Below are 18,942 nucleotides of genomic sequence, written 5' to 3'. Positions count from 1 at the left end.
TCGGGGAGAGGGGAGGGGACGGGACGGGGACGGACACGGACGGGACGGACCTGCTCTGAACCCCACCTTCTGCCTCAAGAGGCAGCAGTCAGGGGAAGGGAATCAGCACCTGTATGTGAAGGTATTTGGGAAAGAAACAGCCCACTGCACTGCTGCTGACCAATGAGACGGGTTGCCGTGCTGGCAGAAGGCTTAAGGCTGATAAATTCCATGGGTCTCAGATAACACATTCTGGAGACAACTCCCATTGTAGCAGGCATAAAAGAGCTGTGGTGGGGGAGCAGAGACACTCCTGCTGCAGGATCACCGAGTGTGGGAGCCGAGGCTTTGGTCAGGTCCTTGCTGTTTCTTACCATGGCCAGTTACAGCTTCAGGCAATTTTCCTCTTCAGTGGCAGGGGGACCCGGCATCTCCTCAACCCGGTTCGGAGGCTCCTTCAGGGCCCCCAGCATCCACGGGGGCTCTGGAGGCCGGGGGGTGTCAGTCTCTTCTGCTAGGTTTGTCTCTTCTGGCCTAGGAAGCAGCCTGGGAGGGGGATATGGAAGTAGTTTCAGCAGCAGCTTTAGTGGTGGGTTTGGTGGAGGTCTGGGTGGTGTGGATGGCCTCCTCTCGGGCAATGAAAAGGCAACTATGCAAAGCCTGAACGAGCGCCTCGCATCCTACCTGGAGAAGGTGCGAGCTCTGGAAGAGGCAAACTCGGATCTTGAAACTAAAATCCGAGACTGGTACCAAAAACAAGGCCCAGGCCCAGCTCGGGACTACAGTGCTTATTACAACACTATTGAAGACCTTCGAGACAAGGTAGGTGCTAATATTTATTTCAAATCATCTTAGATTTGCACTTAAGTGGGAAGCATAAAAACCCGAGAACACCCAGAAGGCATTGCAGTGTCTGGAGAGGAGAGGAAGATGAAATGAGTATGCAGGGATTGGGCAAGGAAAGGAAATCACCAGCAGGGAATTACCTACTCTTCAAGTATTAGCCAAGAGGATGTGCAAAGCAGTCAGTCTGAGATGCCTTAGTACTTAATTCTCTGATAAAAGCATCTATGTATTTATATATACACACATATACACATTCGCTGGTCATCTACACGTATATGACCTTTGAATAGATGCATGACCATATATATTCTGATAAATATAAAGAGAGTCAAACAGTGACAGCAACCTGCCTGCCTCCGTAAGCTGCTACATGCCACACAGCTTGAAGAACCTGAGGCACACATACACTGCTTTAACAGGAACAATACAAATCTGTGAAGTAGTTTTGTAAATGTGGAGATAGTGGCTCAAGATTTCATCATCACAGATTTATTTTTCTTTCACACTTCACTTCCTTAAGCTTGGAACTGAAGTATTGCAGTATAGGCGCTGAAACATTCGGCTTATGCAAGAAGGAAGTGGCAGACATACAGTATCAATCCCACATCTAAATGTAGGATTTGCCCCAACAGCTCATGGGTACCTGATAACAGATTACTTGGAGATGATGCGCACCCTGGAAAACAGAGGTAGCAGCTGATTAAGCTATATAAATAAATGAATGAAAACTAGAGGTTCAGTTTTCCCAGATCAACCTGGAGGTCATGACCATTCCCACACTTTCTCCTTGCTTCAATCATTCACATTCTGCACTGAATTTAAACCTGAGCTAACGGGACAGGCAGAACTGGCAATGAGATTTTCTCCTTATGTCTTTTACTCCCCTTAGTTAGGGGAGAGAAAATGTTGTTCCTGATGGTTTTGTGGGTGACTTTTTGAGTTTTAAAAGTGGCAGGCAAAACCAGACATGATTTCTAGGTAAAAATTAACAGGGATTATCTCTAAATAAACAAAATTTCCTGTAGAAGCTTTCATGAGGCATTAGAAGAATCAATAAACACTGTCCTGGATACTCTAGGAAATAAAAACGTGTTCAGAGACTGGCCAAACGGAATATGACCTCCTATAGTTTATGATACACAAAATGTCATTTGTTTTAAAACCATACAGGCCTTGTAACCACTTCCCACTGCTAAGAAAACATGGCATGAGAACAGCTTCTGCTAGGAGGAGCCTGCAGGCCTGGCTGCCCTGCAGCTCTGCAGGGAACTGCTTTCTTGCTGCAGTCCTACCCCCAGGCTCACCAAAATCCTCTCCCTCTAAGACAGCACGTGGTTATGTCTCACTGTGGGACTTGTAGCTAAAAGCCTCTTCATATGCCAGACAAGAGGAAGAGGAGGTACCCATACCCAACACTCGTGGGTAAAGTGCGGTGATAAACCTGTGCTATGCATTTGCTGTAGATCATTGATACTTCCCTACCGAGACCAAATGAAATACACTTTTATTTGGTGCAGCTGCAAGTGAACCAGGATCTTAACTCTTTTGTCTTCACGTCAGGGCAGAAGATAACACACACAGTTGTTTCAGCCTCAGCAATGAAATCCTTTTGTTTGTAGATCCTCGATGCCACTATCGACAATGCAAGGATGGTCCTGCAGATTGACAATGCCAGGCTGGCTGCCGACGACTTCAAAACCAAGTGAGTCATTTCTCACAGGAAAAAAGTAAAAACCCTTGTCGAGCCAAAGGGCAGTAGCTGTGAAAGAGAAAGGAATACCTATAAAACCTCTGTATGAGCACTAGTCTGAACCAGTCCTTGGAAGTTCAGCCCTTTATGCATTTGCTTAAAGCACCATCTCCACCATGGAAAATTTGGTTTCGTGTAAGGTATGTGCAGAAAAGTTTAATGCTGGGCAACATTTGCTACATCACAAACCCCACAAACCCAGAACCGTTTATAGCGAGTGATGCTTGTGATGCTGGGCTGGCTCAGGAAGCTCGCCTGAGCAGCTTGGCTTTGCTTTGTCAAGGTTTGAGACGGAGCAGGCTCTGCGGATGAGTGTGGAGGCCGACATCAATGGCCTGCGCAGGGTCCTGGATGAGCTGACCCTGGCCAGGGCAGACCTGGAGCTGCAGATAGAGAATCTGAAGGAGGAGCTGGCCTACCTCAAGAAGAACCACGAGGAGGTAAGAAAAAATGTGAAAGTGACATTAGAAAAGCAGCATGTTTAAATGGGGAGTCCCCCAGGATTGTCCTGGGCTCTCCAACAGTGAAGGAAAGATTTCTGTGTAGACTGGGAAACTAAAGATCCCCTTGCAAGTATTTAAGGGGAGTCAGTCAGAAAGAATGGAAGGTTCGCATGTTTTCAGTTTATGATTGTACCATCTTTTGTCTTCCTTTGCCATGTCCACACAGGAAATGAGTGCCCTGGGAGGGCAAATAGCTGGTGAAGTCAGTGTTGAACTGGACTCTGCTCCAGGCATTGACCTGTCCAAGATCCTGGCTGACATGAGAGACCAGTATGAAGTCATGGCTGAGAAGAACAGGAAGGATGCTGAGGCCTGGTTCCACAGCAAGGTAGAAAAAACTCCCCACTGTACAAATACCAAAACAATCCAGGGAACAAAACTGCTGTGAAAGCCTTAGGGCCTCTGCTTGGAGGCCCCATATTTCTCCTGTAATGTGTTCTCTGTTTCAGACTGAGGAGCTGAACCGGGAAGTCGCTATCAACACTGAGCAACTTCAGAGTAGCCAGTCTGAAGTCACTGACCTGCGACGCACCCTCCAAGGACTGGAGATAGAACTTCAGTCCCAGCTCAGCATGGTACGTTACAGTCCTCACTGCATGGGCATCCCCCCTGGAAGGGTACCTCTTCCCCTCCCTCCACACAGTCCTGAACCTGGCTGCAACCTTTTTGTGGTCTCCCACCACCCCCCTGCACGCAGAAAGCGGCTCTGGAGAGCACCCTGGCAGACACGGAGGGACGATACAGTGCCCAGCTCGCGCAGATCCAGGGCCTCATTGGCACCGTGGAGGCGCAGCTGGCTGAGCTCCGAGGGGACATGGAGCGCCAGAACAGCGAGTACAAGATCCTCATGGATATCAAGACTCGACTTGAGCAGGAGATTGCTACTTATCGACAGCTCCTCGAAGGCCAGGAGTCCCAGTAAGTAACTGCTCACTGCAGCAAACCTTTCTGCTTAGCCCCGTGCCATGTGCTCCTTAGCCACAGCACCACAGGAAATACAACCTGCAACGGTCCTGGGCTTCTACAGTTTTTCTGGACCATAGTGATGCTAGAAATGTTACAATTCCCATTCACACTGAGTTCCTCAAAGAGCTGCTAAACAAAAAGGCAAACTGACAAGTAGCACTAGAGGTTAAATGCAACTAACAGTTAAAGTGGGAACTTGGAATTGTCTGCTTGACAGTCAGGAAACAGTGCAGCCAGTAATGTTTTACAGAACAGAAGGATTAACACCAAGTTCCCATAAACTTCCCGTTACCAGTTAAATAGCTCTTGCCTCAGAGTAATCCGTGTGGAAGAAGATACTCTCGAGGGAAGGCAGACGCCATCGCGGCCAGCCATGGAGTGGACCTCCCACATGGGAACCCAGTTACTGCCAGTTCCCAGAAAGCCTCAAGGAGGAAAATATCTCATAACCAGAACCAAAAGAAGGAGTTGAAAGATTTTCATTTCCTCTCTTCCTTCTTTCCCATAATTTTCTTTTCCCACTACAGTTGTTAAAAGATATGTTTCCTACAACAATTCTCTCTCCTGAGCTGAAAGGGAGAGCACAGAGATGAGCATCCCTTTACTGTCCATATACAAAATGCGCCTGATTGATTGTAGAGAATTTGCTTTCGTGCAGCTTCATCCCAGGCAGCATTTGATGTGTTTCCTTTCAACTGCTCTCTCTCTGTTCTACAGGATGTTTGGCTCCTCTTCTGGAACTGCTGGTAAGAATCCCTGATCTTTCAGGAAACCTTTACATTGTACATTATGGTAGTTGTGTCCATTATAGAGACTGGGCTGCTGCACTGATTTTTGTCACAAAAAAAAAAGATCTGATAAGTACCAAATTATGACTCTCGGCAGAATTTAGCAAATTTCAGTCCTTAAAAGATATTACACATCTGAAAAAAATCTCTGACTATGCTACCGAAAAGATCAAGTAAAGCTCAAAAGGGTTAATCATTCCCCCACATGAAAGGGTACAAGAAATTTAAGCTTGGCCAGCTCAGGGGAACTGTATGAACACGCAAGTCAAACTTGCCTTGAGCTTTTAAAGGTCTGCTGAATTGTAAAGGTGATGTATGATTCAAATCAATGCTATGAAGAAGCTTCTGAGAGATGGGGATGAGAGATGAGACATAAACTAAGCTCAGTGCCCACTGCAGTGTGTGTGTGTTACACCGAAGTAATCACTGTTCTTTCTCTTCCTATTACTGTAGACAAAAGAGACAAGCTGGCAGAGAGAAAACAGCTCTGAAATCCTCCAGATGTCACCCTCAAAGTGAGAAAAAGCAGACACCACAGGGGAACTGAAACAGGGGAATCACTGCACTGCTGGAAATCATTGTCTGAAAGCACAGAGAATTCTTGGCCACACTGAGTTTTGGTAGATTGATCACGTAGTGGTGATTAGTTTGTGATTTGGGTTAGCTTTTCAATTAGTTCTAGATCTTTCCTGTACTGAACTGCTGTGTCTACTCTAATAAAGATGACCTTTTTCTGCAATCTTGGCTTCTTTGGGGTTATACAGTTATTATTCCTGAAGGTACTATTCCTGAGGTTTGGCTTTCATCAGGCAGTAAATAGCCAGCCAGCCTCCCCAGGAGGTTCATGTTCACAGTGGCTGGAGCTCCATCTCCAGTGTCTTCCAGCCCCTCTTGCTGGTGGGAGCTCTGAATAGGGAGGAAATGAAATCCTCAGCCCCTCAGAGTGGGGGATAGAAAAGTGAGCTCAGCTCCTACCGACAGCGCCTGTGCACTCTGCAGAGCAGCACTGAGGCGTTCAGCGATTCTGGTAAGAAGCAAGAGCTGGGAGATGTTTTGTTAGGGGGAAACGTAAAGCTGTCAAAATGACTTGAAAATAACTCCTGCAGAAACAAACAGTGAGAAACAGCTGCGAGACTTCACTCACTTTCTGAGTTCACACCGAGGTAACAAACCTTCAGGATCAGTTTTAGCCACCTTCGCTCTCACACCGCTGAGAGGACAGTATCTGAGCTGAATTTCTAAATGTGATCACTTTCCACAGAATCCCAGAACCCCAGACTGGTTTAGGTTGGAAGGCACCTTGAAGCTCCTCCAGCTCCAACCCCTGCCACAGGCAGGGACCCCTTCCACCAGAGCAGCTTGCTCCAAGCCCTGTGTCCAACCTGGCCTTGAGCACTGCCAGGGATGGGGCAGCCACAGCTTCTCTGGGCACCCTGTGCCAGCGCCTCAGCACCCTCACAGGGAAGAGCTTCTGCCTAAGAGCTCAGCTCAGTCTCCCTTCAGGCAGGTTAAAGCCACTCCCCTCAGCCTGTCCCTACAGGCCCTTGTCCAAAGCCCCTCTCCAGGTCTCTTGTAGCCCCTTTAGGCACTGGAGCTGCTCTAAGGTCTCCCCGGAGCCTTCTCTTCTCCAGGCTGAACAAGCCCAGCTCTCTCCATCCCCAGAACTCTCAGTTCAGGACCCCAGAAGTCACTAACCGCATTGCCACCACTAAGCTCACAGCCAAGGAATCTTTTCAGGGTTTGTGCTAAAAGAAAACCATGGCTGTGGCCTCTCCCATTGTGCCTCCCCTGTCACACAGCTCCTCAGCCAGGGGTGACACTGGAACACCAGCGTGCCCAAACTGAGAGGACCCCAACAGCGCAGCTCCCCAGAGCGGGACATCTCATTGCCTCTGTTTCAGGAAGACATCATCAAATCCTTAAGCTCTTCTCTCCTCAGACTTGGAAGGGAATAATTATTGCAACCTTGCTCCTAACTAGATGTTTCTTACAGACAAATCGAGCACTGGGAGGGAAGGAACACCTGAAGCTGTGGACCTGCTCTATCCGGGTTGGGCAATTCTCTTCAGTGGGGAGGTGCTGGGGCTCGGGTTGATTCAGTAGTGACTCAGGTGACCTGTCAACATCAGCCATCAAGCAGTGACATGGACAATCCCAGCTCAGCCCCTGGAAATCCAGCATGAGGACATGAGGCAGTGGCTTTGCTGTGACAGGGAAAAACTGTGACAGGAGAGAAGAACAGTCACAAAAGGTAAGGATCAGCAAAGACACACAAAGAGGACAAGCTGGGAAGAACAGGAGGCCCAAGGTGCTCTGGTGGAAACAAGCAGCAACAGAAGAGAGGAGCGGCAGAAGTGCTGGCACGCACGAGATGCAAGTGGCTCCTCCGAAGATCACCTACTTACATGGTGATGCCTTTGGAAGAGCAAGGAGAAGAAAACTCTTGTGCATTGACTCTTCAGTGCAGGCTGGAGCAGAGTGCAGACAGCTTGATAACCAATGCTTTATACCAAGTTTATTCCCTATAAATAATTCCCTACAACTTGATTCCCTACAACGGTCAGACCCGAAATCCCTCCCAGATGAAAGAACAAACAAGTCCGGGTCTGGTTTTTAAACATAACAAATCTCATTCCCTGAGAGCAAGTTGTGGGGGCAAAACCAGGCAGAGCAGGAGATGATGGTGCAGATTTCCTGTGTCATCCAGCTGCAAATGGGAAAACCTGACAAGAACACCCAGAGTGCAAAGTATAAGTTATAAATTCACTTTTTTGACCAAAAAAGAGATTGCATTAAATGTGTGTTTAGAAAAAAAAGATATTTAAAATGTTAACAGTTCAAAAGTGTTTCAGAGGTTAAAAGTGCTGAGAACGGAATGAATTCATAAACCATGCTAAAGAAATTGGCAACTTCAGAGACTTGGAAGAGCCTTGAAAAGGCTCGAATTCTTGGTTTTATAGCCTAATTTTATATTTTTGTTGATTTTGTCCCGTAATTGTAGGGCAATGAAGGATTTCTGGTGAAACGTTTAATTTAAAGTCACTCTGAGACTCTAATTTTACAGTTTGGTTCAGCAAAACAAAGAAGGTGTTTGCTAAAGGTATGTAACACCTGAGTGATAGTTTTATCAGCAAAGACCGGGATGATAAACAAGCTGCTTCTTGAATGGAACTCTCTGTCCTCCTGAAAGGGGAGGCTCAAGTGTGTCAACTCCCCTAATCCCGTCACAGAAGCACTAAAGGAGTTTGGGCAGCACAGACATGTCTGGGGACGGCTTCCAGGAAAGCTCCCACAAACCGAGGGGCTCCTCACTGCTGAGCACTGGGGAAAGCGCTGCAATCAGGATCAGGGCACGGGAGAAGAGTGAGGAGAGGGAGAACAGAATAAAGGCATAAGCTGGAAATAGCTCGTGATCATGGGGGACGCTGAAGGAGCTGAGTGCTGGTTTACAGAACGTGCGAAAAGCTCCAGCTCCCTGGGTTATGCTATAGGACATAACCCATGTTGGCTCTTGATTAAGTTTTGCCAATAGTAAATATTCTACAGGAAAAAAACAGCTTTCTATGTGCTCCTTGGGTTTTGTAAGTGTTCATCTGATAAGGATCTCGGATAGTGCCCAGGGCTCTTTGAAAAGAGGCTACGTGTGTTTCACCACAAGCTTCCAGGGAAGTTAGAAGGGCTGAGTGAGAGAAGACTGGATAAAAAACCCCCAAAGTTTCCTGTGCAAGTTTACAGGGGTTTCTAGAAGGGATTTTGCTGGATTGTTTTTTTCAATGGAATTTGATGTTGATCCTGGTGGGATCAGCCGGTATCGAGCAGAGCAGGGGTCCCCGGACCTCAGCACAGTCACATCACAGGGGTCTTAAAGAGCCTTTTTTTATCTTTAGGAGTTTGTCTGAACGTGTTTCCTCAGATACCAACTCTTGGAGACACACAGAGTTGGCAAGCACCACAGAACCATTCATCTGCCCCACAGCCAAAGCAAACTGCTGTGGCAGAGCTCCAGGATCACTCTGAGATGTGTTTCACCACTGGAACATCCCATCTCTCCCAGTGGGCTGAGGAAGGGGGGGCATACTCCGACCGCGCTGGGCACCTGCATATCGCAGCTGGATTTTCCATGTTTCTTTCCTCCCAAATCCAAATCCTCTCCCAGCTAAAAGGCTGCACGTTCCCCTGAGGCCGTATTACAGTCACAACTCCACTGCAGAACCCCTTCAGTTTATTCCAGCCATCAGAAACAGCCTCAGTCTCTCTGCAGTCATCCCATCCTGAATTCTGAGCTCATTCTCTGTTGATACAGACCAGTACAAACTGTGCTAAAACCAACACGCTCCTTATTCGGTGGCTAGCAAATGTACAGATCCTCATACAGTTGTGTTTTAAATTGATTTTGGTGGCTCCAAACTGGAGCCCAGAGACAGTTCCTCCCTCCTTCATCCCAGCTTTCCCAATCCACCCTACCCCTCAGTATGGATTTCTTGTCTCCCCATACCCCTAATTCTGCAGCTGTAGCTTGTGGCTTTCACCTGCAGAAGGTTACCTGGTTGTGCAAAGAGAACAAGCTCTTTCTCCACACTGCCCACCACTGCCGTGCTCTGCACACACACATCACGACACACACAGGGCAGTTCATACCCCTTCAAAATCTCCCGAGTCTGTTTTCCCCTCATTTTGCAGTGTTGGATTGACTTACTGCCTGTAAACCTCACCAGCAAGTGACTCGGTGGGGAATACGCTGGTGTGTTGGACTCCCACGTGAAGTGAAGGATTCGGATATCTCTTCTCACACCTTCCTTTCAAGACTTACTTCATTTCCTAGCACATCCTGGCATTAAACACATTTATTGCCATCTGAAGCTCCATCTCCAACCCAATTTGTTTTCATTTCCCAAACGCAGGAACTCAGTCCTCCCACGTTTCTTCTTTAATTTAATTACTTCTGTCTTGTATTACCCTTCTGGACCCTTTCACAAACATTAGCTCTTCCTTGTCCATTGAGGGCTGCTAACTGTTCCTCATGCACTGCTATGATGATGTGCTTTTGTGCTAAAAATTCAGACTCCAAACTCTAAATATGAGTTCCAAGCAAAGAACAGGAATAAGAACATACGAGATTCAATGCCAAATTTTTAATGGGAAAAATGTGGATGGAAAAGCTGAAATAATGGTGCCAAGAACTGACGATTGAGCGCTTTGCAATGAAAGGAGGATTTGACTTCAAATTTGTTTGTAGAAAAAGCTGACTTTCTTAAAATAGCCCCCATGATGGCTGTGACTGGGTAAGCAGGTGTGGCTGAACTCACTTTGTTTTTCCATTCCTAAATGTCAGAGAAGTAAACTCCAAGTTTCAGAACTATAGCCTGAAGAAAAAACACTCATCTGAATCATCCCTTTTGTTTAATTAAGAAAAGAACCCCAGCCCCAGCCCCGGCTCTGCTGTGAGGAATGGCATCATAATTGGCCTCACCTCTAGGGAGGAGAAATTTTGGAAGGAGGGCTGCAGGTTGGGTTTGTCTCCCAACACCCTATCTTGAGGATATAAAAGAAGCACCAGGGCACTGAAGGCACGACACCTTCCTCTTCCACAGCAAGCCGCACGCCTGACCCTGCTGCAGCCATGGCTACTTCCTTCATGCAGAGCTCTTCTTCTACCTATGGTAGTGGCTTTGGGGGTGGTGGTAGCTCTCGCCTTTCCTCAGTCCGAGCAGGAGGAGCCTGCCGTGCTCCAAGCATACATGGAGGGTCTGGTGGCAGGGGTGTCTCCATCTCTTCAGCTAGGTGTGTCTCCTCTGCAGGAGGTGGATATGGTGGGGGCTTGTATTCTGGTTTAGGCAGCAGCTGTGGAGGAGGCTACAGTGGCTTTGGTGGTGGTGCAGTCTGTGGCCTTGGTGGAGGTGCTGGCTTTGGTGGAGGGGCTGGCTTTGGTGGAGGAGCTGGCTTTGGTGGAGGTTCTTGCTTTGGTGGAGGATCTGGCTTTGGGGGAGGTTTTGAAGTTGGTGGTGGCTTTGGTGGTGGAGATGGCCTTCTCTCTGGCAATGAAAAGATAACTATGCAGAACCTGAATGACCGCCTGGCCTCGTACCTGGAGAAGGTGCGAGCACTGGAAGAAGCAAATTCAGATCTCGAAGTTAAAATCCGAGACTGGTACCAGAAGCAAGCTCCCAGCAGCCCAGCCCGGGACTACAGCAATTACTACAAGATAATTGAGGATCTCCGAGACAAGGTACCACATTCATCTGTAGGGGAGTTCCGAGATGCATTACAATTGTGGAACTGCATATTCCACTTCTTTAAAACAAGCTAAAATAATCCCAAAATATATATTGAATTCTCCAACCAGGTATTTTGTGGTTATGAACATTCTAGCAGAAAAGGGTAGCTTTTTCTCAATTTTAAAACCAAATCTGTTATACTGAAAATGTGCCGTGTGTTGAAATTAAAATGATTGCACTAAAAGTTAGCAAAATGTGCCAAATGTGTTTAGAATTATCAACAGACTTACTCAGCAATCAAATAGCAAAGAATGTGACAGGTAGGCCTCAAAGGCTGACAAAATAATTCTCACTGCAGGGAAGATGGGATGTTGGACAAAGGTGTTTCCTCATCATGTCTGTAATCTGGATCACTTAAAGGTATTATTCACAGGAACCTTTCTCCATGTTTCTTTCATTGCAGATCCTTGCAGCTACTGTTGACAATTCCAGAGTCATTCTGGAGATTGACAATGCCAGGCTGGCTGCAGATGACTTCAGAATGAAGTAAGCTTACGTGAAGCTCATGTGGCTTCTCTCTTCTCTCTCTCCCAAACCAGTTTTCTGATAGGCATTTTTCCTTGATAATGTCTGATGAAAACCCCTGGCAAACAGAATCCACGTGCTGAAGGATCAATTTGCAATGCAAACCTGAGAGAACACAGTATCCAGCTCACTAAGCTGTTTACATAATACATTCTAGTTCGTGCCTTAGTTTTCTAGTGATGCTCCTATTTTTACTAGCCTAAATCACAGGGGGAAAGAAGATAGGAACAGGTTGGGATTTCCCCTTAAAAGGAAGAGAGTGGCATGAAGAGCTCACTGCTGGGCTGCCGTAGTTCCTTCTCAAAGAGTCTGAAATTTAGAATTTTCATTTAGAACCCACAGCTCCTCCTACACTCACTATACAATCTCATAGTTTGAGAGCTCTACTGAACACAAACTCTTACATATTTCAGTGCTTGTTTCCTTTTTAAACCACAGGTATGAGAACGAGCTGTTCCTGCGCCAGAACGTTGAGTCCGACATCAACGGCCTGCGCAGGGTCCTGGATGAGCTGACCCTGTCCAGAGCTGACTTGGAGATGCAGATTGAAACACTGAAGGAGGAGCTGGCCTACCTCAAGAAGAACCACGAGGAGGTGAGAGTCCCTGAGCGTGCAGAGAGGAAATTACTTCCCTTTGGAATTTATGACTCTCGGCGGGGGGGAAGGGGAAAATCCAAGCAAAAAACCCCAGGCGGCACTGCAGCTTAGTAAGAAGAAAACTCTAACATTCAAATAATCCAAAGTGTGTCCTTGGAATCATTCCTCTGATTCCAAACTGCTCGGACCGATTGGTTTCAGTGTGAAATTCATAAGCACATGACATGTCACTGAGAGAGTTAAGCTGAGTAAAAGAAATATCCATACAAGTTACATGCAAGTATGTGTTGTGTGTCAGTGCACATGAGAGCAGCAAAGCACCGGAGGTAAAATTTGATAAAGGTTATTATGTGTGTTCCACCACTGATACTTGATAATAAACATCCTGCAGCCACTGGGTGGATTGCTGATGGCAGGGGGATCCTGATGTTTTCATGTCCTCTGCCCATGCAGGAAATGAAAGAGTATTCAAGCCAGCTCAGTGGAACAGTCAACGTGGAAATGGATGCGGCTCCTGGCATCGACCTGACCAGAATTCTCGCCGAGATGAGGGAGCAGTACGAAGCTCTGGCTGAGAAGAACCGCAAAGATGCTGAGGCCTGGTTCTTCACTCAGGTATAGTTACACCAAGAAACAGCAAACTAATGCATTGCCTCATTCTTGCTGTGCCAGTGGATGGCATGGGCTCCCCCCTTTCTCAAAATAACTGAAAACCTTTTTATACAACATGTATGTGATTTTACAGCTGATTTTAACTTTCAGACTGATGAGCTGAACCGTGAGGTAGCCACCCATACACAGCAGATACAGTCCAGCAAATCAGAGATCACGGAACTGAGACGCACAGTCCAAAGCTTGGAGATTGAGCTCCAGTCGCAGCTCAGCATGGTATGGAGTGGTGCCAAGCACACCCCAAGTCACAGCTAGCACACTCTCCCCTCCCACCTTCCCTTGCCTCTCCTCAGACTCCCCCTCTGCAGGACAAACCTGCATGCTAACCTGTTCTGACATGATTCCACTTCAGAAAGCTGGACTGGAAGCCAGCCTGCGAGATACAGAAGGCCGATACTGCGCCCAGCTGGCCCAGATTCAGGCCCTCATCACCAGCGTTGAGGAGCAACTGAGTGAACTGCGGTGCGACATGGAGCGTCAGAACCAGGAGTACAGGATGCTCATGGACATCAAAAGCCGCCTGGAGCAGGAAATTGCCACCTACCGCCAGCTGCTGGAGGGCCAGGACTCTCAGTACGTAACAATACACAACCCCTATGCTGATTAGATAAGGTTAATAACCCGACACATTGTAAAGCAGTAAGTTCTGGTTGCCAGGCTGACTCCAGATAACTAAATTGCACGCACTGCATATGCAGCTTTTGGAGTTCTGGCAAAGCAGATGCCCAGCAAAGTCCCAGGCGCTGCTGTAACTCAAGCTGAATCTCCCGATCAATTGTGCTGATGGTTTAGAAATATAAATGCAACCACTTTGACTACAATGAGTGAAAGAAGGCACCAGGCACCTTATGTATGTCTTACATGATACTCTTGTTGCACTGGAATTACAGTCTTTAGCCTGACATAACTTATAAAAACCTGTTCTCTCTATTTCTTTAGCTTTTGGTGCTCTACACTTGTGCACAGAGGTGAAAATACTCATCCTCATACACCAGCACTCCCAGCTAGAAAATAACTTGGCACAGACTACAGTTACTTTACTCAAATCTACATTTTAGTGACCATTTCTCGTATCTGCTCTATACATGGAATTCCTTTTGATTTCTGAGGAGGCATCAGCTCCTTACATTGTTTCTAGATTATGACATTTTGAGAAGAGAAGCATAGAGAGCCCTGTCAGAACCAAGAACTGGTCTGACTGCTGCTCCTATGTCCTACTGAGTACCTGGGAGTGGCTTTCAGAGCAGAAACCTCCTTAACAATGGTACTAGTAAGGACACACCTGAGGCACAAGCCATTGAAGGAAGCAGTGTGAGATCAGGGCTGGGCACCCGTGGCACTTCCTTGGTGGATGAAGGGTTTCAGTGGGCAGGGTCAGTGATGGGCAGTAATCAAATATTTCTTCTTTTCTACAGGATGTCAGGAGTGAACCCGAAGGATGGTAAGCAAAATTTTGATTTAAAGAGCAGCTGAAATGATTAAATTAACTCAGGGTTTCTTCTTACTAACACAGATTCCACTCTGTCTGCAATGACCACATTCCTTATCATTTCCAGACAAAAATGCAATACTTTATCTTAGTTGATGTGCACTTTTGAAAGCAGTAGCTTACCAAAATGACTGCATGAATTCCTCATGGGATTCTAAACTACCAAAATCTCCCAAAGATTCCCAAATTCCTTTGATTCACACACCATACAAGATACATTCAAATCTGATTTGTGATGTGCACTCTTAGGATTTACTGGGTGAGGACCAATAGAGAGATAAGATGTAAAGGCAGTTCCCTCTTTGGAATGTGAAAAAGATCTTGTGAGAAACAACAATCCCCCCATCACACAGTGTTAGCACTACACTGGCCTTTTCCCTAACTGACTTTGTTTTTCTCCCACAACAGCATCTGCAAGCAGTAGTAGAGTTCGCATCAGTGCGGAAGATGATGGAAAACATACTTCTCCTCGTGACAGGAGATACTAGGAAAGAAACACTGCATCTTCTCTTGCATATGGCACCATATATAAGCAGCGCAGCCTGCATGCTGGCTAATGCTGAGAGAAATCATCCCCTTGTACTGCTGCCATATCACAAGAATGTAATCCAAGAATGTGCACCAGCTTGATAGCTGGCCTTAAACTTGCTCTCCTCTTTACCTGCTTGTGTGACTCCGTGCTCAGAGATGACAAGCTTGTTTTCTGTCTGTAACTATACAGTTTCCTTATAAAAGAACCTACATAATAAAGTTGCTGTTCTGCTTGTGCAAGTATATCCAGCCTATGTTGTTTTTCTGAGGTCAGAATGACCCTACCATGCACACGACTGTACACCCACCCTAACACGGGGCTTCCTGTCACCCACAAGAGATGCTCAATGCATAACAACAGTAAGAACAACTTTAACAAGAATTATAAATATGATAATGAACAAACACATATAAAGTGTCATTAGATTCCCCCAGGAATCTGAAGCTAGTATCAGTAAATACCTGAGAAGATAATGCAAACAGCCCTTGGGCTCCTTGGCCCTGAATTCCAGGTGCACAACATCACTACAGTTCGTGCACAAATAAAATGCACCATTAGTGTTGTTCCATATATGTATTTACGTTCCTGCACTTCCTTCAGCCAAAAGGGAAATTCCTTCAGTGCTTGAGGAAGCACCAGGCAATGTCCAGAGGAAACGGAACTGTTCAGTCAGAGTTTGCTATGACTGTTTCAGTTTCCCTACATGAGGAACAGTCTCACTGGCCTCTGCCACTGCTGTGGCTGTTCCAGGCCACGGCCTTTGCCAGCAGCAGGTAGTTTGCAGGGCTGCACTGCAGTCGTGGCAGAGCCATGCTTATAAAGACTTCAGAAACATATAAAACATTCCCATAAATGCTGTATTTTGATAATAGAACCTGTTTGGAAAACGTGTCATTAGCCTCATCGCTGCATATTTCAATCCACATCACAGTATCTACAAATATAGTATCATTTCTACAATTATCTGTTTCTAGAATCATTTCTATCAGATCTGTTTCTAGCATCATTTCTAGAATTATCTATTTTATTTCCCTTCCAACCTCTCAGAGCCACTATTTTTCTGTCTTCAATTTTCTGACATTTAAAACAAAACTTCCAAGGCTGCTGGCCTCAGCCTCACAGCTGAGCCCTAAAGGAGGCTGCAGGGCCTTTGGTGGGCCACCGCTGGTATTCCCACAGCAAAGAATGGAAAGGAGCAAAGCAACATCACAATCTACCAGAAAATACAAGCCAAACAGTACCAACAGTATTTTTCCTGATCCAGAAATGAGGTGACTATTATCTGTACCACTCAGACAGCAAGAGAGAGAACACAGAATCATAGAATAGTTAGGGTTGGAAAGGACCTCAAGATCATCCAGTTCCACCCCCCCCCCCACCATGGGCAGGGACACTTCACACTAAACCATCCCACCCAAGGCTTTATCCAACCTGGCCTTGAACACTGACAGGGATGGAGCACTCACAACCTCCCTGGGCAATCCATTCCAGTGCCTCAGCACCCTCACAGGAAAGAATTTCCTCCTTAGATCCAATCTAAACTTCCCCTGTTTAAGTTTTAACCCGTTACCCCTTGTCCTGTCACTACACTCCCTGATGAAGAGTCCCTCCCCAGCATCCCTATAGGCCCCCTTCAGATACTGGAAGGCTGCTATGAGGTCCCCACGCAGCCTTCTCTTCTCCAGGCTGAACAGCCCCAACTTCCTCAGCCTGTCTTCATACGGGAGGTGCTCCAGTCCCCTGATCATCCTCATGGCCCTCCTCTGGACTTGTTCCAACAGTTCCATGTCCTTTTTATGTTGAGGACACCAGAACTGCACACAATGCTCCAGGTGAGGTCTCACAAGAGCAGAGTAGAGGGGCAGGATCACCTCCTCAGATCCTATGGCCCGAGGCAGTGATCCATTTGTACTGCTGACGGGGGAGGTGAATCAACGAGTGATGGTCGCTGGATCTTCACTTGTACAGCGTAGGTGTCCAAATATTCTGCCTACACTTAAACTGCAACCTATAAATTCAGCTCAGTTCGCTTTTCACGTTCCAATTCAGTAAAACAAGTAGGAACCCCAAACAAAGCCACTGGGGACCAGGCAGCCCCGGTCCGCCAGCCCAGGCCAGCTCCCAGCCAGAGCAGGCTGTAAGTCACCATCCAATGGTGCCATCTGCTGACAGCGGGTTATCTCTTCACTCACCCTTGCTTTCATTCCATACCGTGGTTTTTTGGTCTTCTCCACGGATCCTCAGCAAGCGGTGATGAAAACTGCGTGGCAACTTTTCCAGTTTGAAAGGGTTGAGCTTCAGATGAAACACATCCTCCGTGCCAGGGCATGACCTGCCAGCAGAAAAACCTATTCTGGTTTTCATGATGCCTCCATCTTCCATGAAACTACTGTGGAGCAAGAGAGAGGCTGCTCTGTGCCATACACTGTCAGGCAAGCTGTGAATCCCACTGAGTAATTCCACATGAAACAAAGGATTCATTTTCTTTCATGTAGTATTATGTACATATATATGTAGTTATATTTCAATGTCATATTTCATAGAACATTAGCCGGCTGAACTGCCAGGCTAGAAAATTCAGTCTGAAATTAGTCTGAATGAGCTAATACCATCAGGAAACAATTGCTTCTATTATAATTTCTTTGGGTTTCAGCTTAGGCCTTAGTTTTGTGGCTGGTGCTTCAAGCTCTGCTACCTCTTCAGCTGCAGGGCTGACACCAAACTATTGCTATGAACTGCAGCTGTTATCAGGAGATTCTGTGATAGCCAAACCTCGGACTTACTGCAAACGCCTATCTTCAGTGATCCATTTCCCCACACAGTTAAAAGTGTTGGCGTTTCTGTACAACGAAGTGCATGAGGAGAAAGAATGAATCTGTATTCAATGGAAATATAACTGGTAAAAACAAAACCAAGAAGTGCTGAGCAGAGCTGGGAAGAGCCACAAGGAGGAGCTCAGGACCTGCTCATTCCCAGGATGGGGACTGGGAAGCATGCCCAGAGGGATGAGGTGCAGCAGTCCTGTATTACTGAAAAACCTCAAGTGAAACAAACAGAGAAAAAAACGATTCCTTCAGGTTTCTTCCAGGATGGTGCAGTTCTGGTCTGCACGGTCCCTCCAACCCAGTCAAATGAGTAACAGTGCTGGGTAAGCTTGGCACAGAGCTGAGCCTCCAACTCGGCACCGTGTCTGGTGCTGAGAGCCCACGTCCACCCAGCTTCCCGCCTCTGCCCACATCTGCTTCCTCCCTCCTCTCCCTTCGAGGAGGATAAACCAAATAACCCAGTCACCATCTCCTGAGCATCACAAGGAGTCACAAAACCTTTGCCAAAGCCAGACCTGCCCGCTCTGTATTTGATGAAGCGTGATGAAAGTCACTGAAACTTCTGAGAAAGACTTTTCCTGCCTGATTGCCAGGTCAATATTTCACGCTGGCAGCTTTAAATAATCACTTGAATTCTTTTAGTGTTGTTACAATCTCATATTCTAAATATCTTCTGTAGCTAAACATATAAATATCTTCATAGCATTGACACTGGGAACAGCATATATCTGCATTACTGCGTGTTCCAAAAAGACTATGGAAATACAACAGCACCTCAAATCATTAAAAAAAAAAATCATTAGGAAAGATTGTTAAGACCTAATTCTCCTGTATTTCACCTGGGATGGACCACTGAAGGGACTAGCTGAGCCTTACTCACTTTGGGCTGCAGTTTTAGTCAAACGGCAAAGGTTGGACAACTTCCTTAAAGCCACTCACAGGCTGCAGCTGTGCAGTATGTTAACGACAGCATGATGGGATGTGCTTTGGGATTCACAAACTGCTGTAGTACTAGAGCCTGCGAAATACAACAGACAGAAAGTGTCTTGAGAGCCCCATCTTCTCTGTGTCGTCTGGAATGGCCGATCCTCTGCACCTCATACACAGAAAAACATAACATACTAACTGCCGGGCTAGAGAAAAGTCTGAGGCAGAGCTGATCCTGTTCCACACCTCCTGATTGTAGCCACACCT

General features: G+C 46.6%; 2 protein-coding genes across 3 annotated transcripts; both read left to right on the top strand.

Moving 5' to 3' along the window:
• Positions 1 to 39: 39 nt before the first annotated feature.
• Positions 40 to 5,571, top strand: LOC136023914 (keratin, type I cytoskeletal 19). The gene is made up of 8 exons (XM_065698918.1): positions 40 to 801; positions 2,445 to 2,527; positions 2,859 to 3,015; positions 3,245 to 3,406; positions 3,528 to 3,653; positions 3,776 to 3,996; positions 4,762 to 4,790; positions 5,286 to 5,571. Exons 1-8 carry the CDS (start codon positions 355 to 357, stop codon positions 5,321 to 5,323), a joined length of 1,263 nt encoding a protein of 420 aa, XP_065554990.1. The 5' UTR covers positions 40 to 354; the 3' UTR covers positions 5,324 to 5,571.
• A 4,822-nt stretch (positions 5,572 to 10,393) lies between these two features.
• Positions 10,394 to 15,167, top strand: LOC136023905 (keratin, type I cytoskeletal 15-like). 2 transcript variants are annotated; one of them, XM_065698907.1, is made up of 8 exons: positions 10,394 to 11,058; positions 11,511 to 11,593; positions 12,071 to 12,227; positions 12,684 to 12,845; positions 12,993 to 13,118; positions 13,255 to 13,475; positions 14,318 to 14,343; positions 14,800 to 15,167. In XM_065698907.1, exons 1-8 carry the CDS (start codon positions 10,453 to 10,455, stop codon positions 14,877 to 14,879), a joined length of 1,461 nt encoding a protein of 486 aa, XP_065554979.1. In that variant the 5' UTR covers positions 10,394 to 10,452; the 3' UTR covers positions 14,880 to 15,167. The 2 variants fall into 2 exon arrangements, with proteins under 2 accessions (XP_065554979.1, XP_065554980.1); XM_065698908.1 differs by having other exon boundaries at positions 10,427 to 10,492.
• Positions 15,168 to 18,942: the final 3,775 nt, after the last annotated feature.

Source organism: Lathamus discolor, chromosome 20, assembly GCF_037157495.1.
Source record: "Lathamus discolor isolate bLatDis1 chromosome 20, bLatDis1.hap1, whole genome shotgun sequence".
Taxonomy (NCBI): domain Eukaryota; kingdom Metazoa; phylum Chordata; class Aves; order Psittaciformes; family Psittacidae; genus Lathamus; species Lathamus discolor.
Note: the sequence above shows the minus strand (reverse complement) of the source record. Positions and strands in the feature narration are given on the sequence as shown.